Below are 5,995 nucleotides of genomic sequence, written 5' to 3'. Positions count from 1 at the left end.
TGCTTTAATAAAGTACGGTCATAAAGTAGCTAAAAAGACTTGCATGGTTACACTCCTCTGAGAGCGCTGAAGCCTTCAAGACACAAAATGTGATTTACCAGATTTGAAGAGAGAACATTTTTTCTTTATTATTTTATGAACCTGACACATAACACATTATTCCAGGCAGGTTTTTCTTCAAGTTATCTCTGGAGCTCAGTATGATTTAGCAAATTAAATTTGAGAACTTGAGCACATGAATCCACCTAAAAAGCTGTCGAGCACACAAAAGACCATAAAAAGCACATTGTTGTTTTTTTTTCACAAGCTTTTCTTGGACACGTTTTTTGGAATCAGACTTGAAGCTTTGAACTCTCATGTGGTTTTTGAAAATATTGTTCAAAGCCCCTAAAACTCTAAAATAATGTAATTTAGAAAGCCAGAATCTACCATTTCCATTCAATCATTTGTCATCATGTGGAAAACATAAAAAAAACCCTTTAGTGTCATTTAAAAAAATGCAACGTTGCTTTTCATGTAAAAACACTAGTTGTTCTGCTCTTACTTTCAAATGGCTTCAAAAATGCAGTTTGAAACTTGTACATGTGTTTCCCTGAGGCATGGTGGTAGGTAATTACAGTCATTTTCCATGTCTACAGCTAGGCCATTTCACCTAAAGAAAGATTTGACTCCAGGCTAAAATGGGCTCTATTTGAAAAAAAACACACAGAAACATGATACTGAATAAACAAAACCCATTATCAACAGTTGGATACATGTACTTTATTCATATCTCATATATGTTTGTTTACATTTATACAAAAATACAGAATACAGTAGAGTTTTCACCCAGAATACCAACCGGGCAATAATTACATTAGCTTTTTGGCACCCAGACTTATTTCCTGCCTAGAGCCATTTGATTTTCCCACTGAAGTGGGATGGATTGGATCACTTGAGCCCGAAAGCACTGTTCAAGATGCAGCTCTACTCACTCTCAGACCACATAACAACCCACATAGGAACAGTATTTCAGGGCAGTCATTCTCTCGACTAATGCATGAAATTACTCAGTGTCTGGCTTCCATGCATCAGACATACGGACTCTTTTGGCTCTTGCATAGACAGGAAAATGGGAGACCATGTTTTTTTTTGTTTTTTTGTTTTTTTGTTCACAGCTTAGACCTGTTGCAGCTCATGATATTCATAGACTATGTATAAAAAGCAACTTTTGACATAGTATACCTTGTTAGTTTGTTTGTGGCTAGACTAGCCTGTGTCTCTGTCAGAATACTGGGCACTGCACGTAATAGACTTCATGTAGACAAGCGAAACCTAAAGATGATCGCAGAGAAAGTCTCAGGTCTAAACTGTCGTAGATAGTACTGTATGTTCCAATATTGTTCAAAAATGCATTTTTGAATGGAAATATCTGGCTAAAAGCTTTAAAAACAATACTTTTCAACACCACTGATTTCAGACATTCAAACTAAAATGTATTGTTGCTGTGGGCTATATGAACACCAATGTGGTATACATCTTCTAACACAGACTCAGCTCTAAACTGCCATAAAAAATATGGCACAGGGAATATGTCACTATTAATAGAGTATTGTTCAAAAATGCATTTTTGAATGAATAAAATGATCTTGCAGTTCAACACAACAAACATACTTTACCACACCAAAGAATTCCAGCTATTGATGCTGAAAGGTACTGTTGCTCTGAACTATATGAACACCAATGTGGTATACATTGTTTTTCAAACACAGATTCAATTTTGCACAATATACTCTCGTCTCCTATAAGAAAAAAATTCCCAACATATAGTCCCAAATACACATGAAACAAGAAGAGTTACCAGATGAACTGTTTCCTAAAGGTTACAAAGGCTAAAATGTAACGTGTGGATAGAAATGTCACAACCACTGCAGTTTGTTCTACCAATAAAGTTTTCACATACTGAAGCACCGCTTTTCCAGAAAACTGTCTTCCGAATTTTAACTTAGCACAGGTCAAGCAGCTAAACTGCATGGTTTTGAGTTTATTTTTAAAAAAAGTTGATGTTGATTTTGAATCATATCTGCTGGGTTATTGTGGTGAGATTTTTTAATCTGCCCTGTAATGATCTCCCCACTCTCTGTTGCCACACAGAAACATAGACAGACTCAATCACACTAATCAAACAAGGCACAAAACCAAGGATGGACATGGTACAATGTAAGACCACAAACATGATAGAAATACTCAAGCTAGATACAGAAACAGATGTTTGTGTCCTGCCACTTTGTCGCTGTCAAATATCTGCAGCAGGGCGGCCTGATTAGGTCACAACGAGCGTGTCCTGTTCACACTCCTACCTCTTAGCTCATTGTCATTAGTAATGTTGATCATCATTCTAACACCTATAATTCATCAATGATCTACTTTGTGTTTGGGAAAGGCTACGTGGGAGTCGCCTCCTGCTTAGATGTTCTTAAACCTGTTGCCTTTCTTGAATCCGATATATCTGATGTCACTGAAACAGGGTACTGAGAGTACATAAAGGAAAGGGAGTAGGGAGGGGGGCATTGGACCTCACTGTCAACTATTTAGATTTGCATTCAAATAACTGATTTCTTGCCCTTCACTGGATCTTTGCATACCAAAGAAAAACAACTCTTTTACAAACTTTTTAGTTTTTTGAAAGTTACACCACTGTGCTACAGCTCAGTATGTGAAGGAGATGACACTGCACTTCCTTTGACAGTGTATTATGGCGCAACTTTAAGGCAAAATTGATATTTAGGTCTGCATGGCATTTCCATGTGGTGAGCTTTGTGGATTGTGAAGATAACTAAGGTGCGTTTGTCTGTAAATGTCATAAACAGTGGTATCATCCTTCAGTGTTTCAGCTCTTAATTCTCAATAAATGATAGTTTCTACAATGTGTTTTAGTGTGTGGGGGTTTTCGTCATGCACATACAGCTCTGATACCGGACGAAGGCAAGTCAGGAATCAGATTAAACCTGGTGTGTGAACAGTCTAAGCTGGAGGGTTTGATTTGCGAGTACATTTTGTTTTTGAATGAACAGTCAAGAATTGATAGTTTATTACATTTTTAATATTTTTTTTTTCAAAAATTACATAGAATTTGTATATTCAATCTTACTGTATGAGTTCTTCCTATTTTCCTTAAAAAAAAACATGTTTCTTTTTTTTTCTCCTTTTTTAAATTTTTTTTATCTTTTTTTTTAAATTTTATTTTATTTTTTTAGAAATTTCGCAATTTAGTTTCTTTTCCTTTCATAGAGGAATGATCTCTATGATCTCAATGAGCTCTCCTGTAACAGTTCCTGTCTTGCAAGCATAAAGGTGAGATAAGTAAAAAATAAAGGCAATGTTTAACTAATAATTACCATGGGAGGCCTATCTTTGTCTTACATGGGTCTGTCACTGACACACCTTTTTGTAAAATTCCTGGATCCACAGAAGTCATCCCTGATACTCATTAACAGAATGTCATTGCAGTTTTTTAATGGTCTAAATGTAAGTTAGTCAAAGCAGCTTTGTATATATGTCTTTTTCTCTCCATGTAATCCATTCACACAGCTTAATCACCCCCGTCATATACTGTACACCAAAATACAAACAATATCAGACGCAGAAATGTCGCTTGTTCAGGAATGTGTTTTTGGGTTCATGATGTGTTAGTATACTGGTTGTTCTTTAAATGTGACCCATTAGCAAAATTTAATCTTAACTGATCGCTAGAAACATTTTAATTGAATCAACAGCAGCAGCTCAGTGGCGCCACCAATAAATAAATACATCATACAGCCCCTTGGGCACATGATAAACAATGTGACTACACCTTGGAACTACAATGTTAAACATTATAGTCTTTGGGAAACCCCAGACTAAGAGGACACTGTATAGGTGTTACGAATGTGGTTAACATGAGGGTCACCGGAGGTAGTAATTCATGCCTCAGTTCATACAAGAGATAACCAGTGTCAGTCACTCTCTCTCTCTTTGTTGTTTGAAGATGAACTGGTGGGCCCAAAAACACAGAAACAAAGACGCAGACTGTAGCAACGTGCTAATGGGGAAGCAAAAGTTGTCCCCAAAGAGTTCATGATGCAGCAGGTTCTGATGGATAATTCGCGGAAGCCAGAGAAATCCAGAGGGGGGGGGTTTGCAGTACGGGGGTTTCTCTCTGCTAAAATCTCACAGTCTTTTTCAAAAGCGTGGGTTTTTTATAAGTCTTATAAGAAAGGCAAGCTTATCCATACAGTAGCAGGCGTGGTTTAACCAGAAAAATCTTGGTCATGGCAATTGTGAAGCCATTGTGTATCTGAAGAGCAGTCAAAAACAGGCCTTTCACCTCTGAGATCTCATTATGGAATTCAGCTTCATGTTTGTTTTTCATCACCTTTGGACACCAACAGGAGAACATAGTAGAGCCCTACGGGAGAAAAGTGTGGGGAGAGAGGTTTTAGAGCTCAAGGCAAGGATTCAATCAAAACTGATTTCCTGTTTGTCAGATTTAATTTTGTCAGATTTAATGAAAAAATCTCACCAATTACGCTGGAGAACATCGAAGGGGTTGCGTTACACTATTTCAATGACGTTCAACTTGTTTCTGGAATGAGACAGACAGAAAAATATTAGACATTGGCTAACAATAGTTAAAAATGTCAGCAGGAACATCTGTTTCAGGGAGGCTGAAGAAGCTCTAACATGACATGTGATGACACGCAGGGGCACTTTAGCTATTTAAAAGAGTGTGGGGGGGCTCTAGGGGTGGGACATGAGCGGCCACAGCACCTCTACCTTCGGCCCCTGCTCTAGTCTCCACAACATGCAAATCAAAATGAAACTGGCAAGAACACAGAAGCTCTCACATTATAAAAACAGTACCAGAAATAAGGCCAAAATCATTGTTATTGCTTAGCATTAAGTACAGTAGCTGCGTTATATCTCTGACCTGTTATCCCCTAATCTGTTATCACAGATAACATGAGTGACAGAAGTACCGTTTCTGAATGTTCATGTTCATTTTCTCTTCCCTGGCCTGGTGGATTGGCCAAATAGCTGCGATTGTCTGGATTCAATCAATCTAACTTTAAAAATAGGTTGTTTTTTTATGTATGGGGACCTCGGTTTCGTTTCATCAGTGACTACCTCAGGAAAAAAAGTGGCAGGGATGGAATCATGTTTCTGTGACAGTGTGGGTTAGTTTAAAATACTATAAAATTATAGTTCAGACTGGCAGAAGCAAAAAAGAGCAAGAGGTAGTCATAAAGTCTACAGAGGCAGGCCTATTACTCCTGTATTTTTACCAGGTGAACCCATAATGAGGTACAAAGTATATGATAACTTTTTTTCTAAAGCTCTTATTATTTGTGGTAGATAGTAAAGCAATAATTTTCTTCAACTTTGTGGTTTCACAAATTTTATGATTCTCATATTCAGGGTCTGCAAGGGGCCCCTAGGTGGTTATAGGCTTGTTTTTCCTCACCATAGTGTGGTTATAACTGAGTTAAATGCTGGGCCTGGGGCAGATCTTAAGGCATTTTTTACAAGGCAGTAGGGGTAATTGTGCTCAGAAAATATTGTATTTCTTCTTTCTTTAGAGTTAACATAAAACTCAGGTTGACTCAGGTTGTTTCTATTAACGCTAATTCTGATGGGTTGATTAAGTTCATTTGGGTATTAAAGTTTACAGGCAATTTCAGATTTTTTTCTTCTTCATCACACCTTTTATGTACCAAACTGCCCCCACTAGTGAAATCTTTAAGTCCCACCTTAAGCAAAGAAGGCATCAGAGTTTGTTATCTTCAGTTCAGTATAAGACACGCCTATAAAAGCACTGCATATAATATTTAATACCTCCCCATCGTCTTTAATAATGATAGATCAGATTATGACTCTGTAGTGTTTCACTATGCTTCAGATGTAAGTAATATACAGTGACGGCTACTGTAAGGTGGCAGTGGCACATTCAGTCATCAGCTAGGAGCTCCGCTGTTAA

At 37.5% G+C, this 5,995-nt stretch overlaps 1 protein-coding gene across 1 annotated transcript in view; it reads right to left on the bottom strand.

The window, feature by feature from the left end:
• Nucleotides 1-743: 743 nt before the first annotated feature.
• Nucleotides 744-5,995, bottom strand: part of kitlga (kit ligand a) — a 35,761-nt gene continuing 30,509 nt past the window's right edge. The window contains exons 9-10 of the mRNA XM_062420571.1: nt 4,541-4,603; nt 744-4,426 (exon numbers count right to left, since the gene is read on the bottom strand). Coding sequence (XP_062276555.1) covers nt 4,573-4,603 — 31 coding nt within the window. The 3' untranslated portion in view covers nt 744-4,426; nt 4,541-4,572. The remainder of the gene's footprint in view (nt 4,427-4,540; nt 4,604-5,995) is intronic.

This window comes from Scomber scombrus, chromosome 6 (assembly GCF_963691925.1).
Source record: "Scomber scombrus chromosome 6, fScoSco1.1, whole genome shotgun sequence".
NCBI lineage: Eukaryota > Metazoa > Chordata > Actinopteri > Scombriformes > Scombridae > Scomber > Scomber scombrus.
The sequence above is the reverse complement of the archived record's forward strand: the minus strand, read 5'-3'. Positions and strand labels throughout refer to the sequence as shown.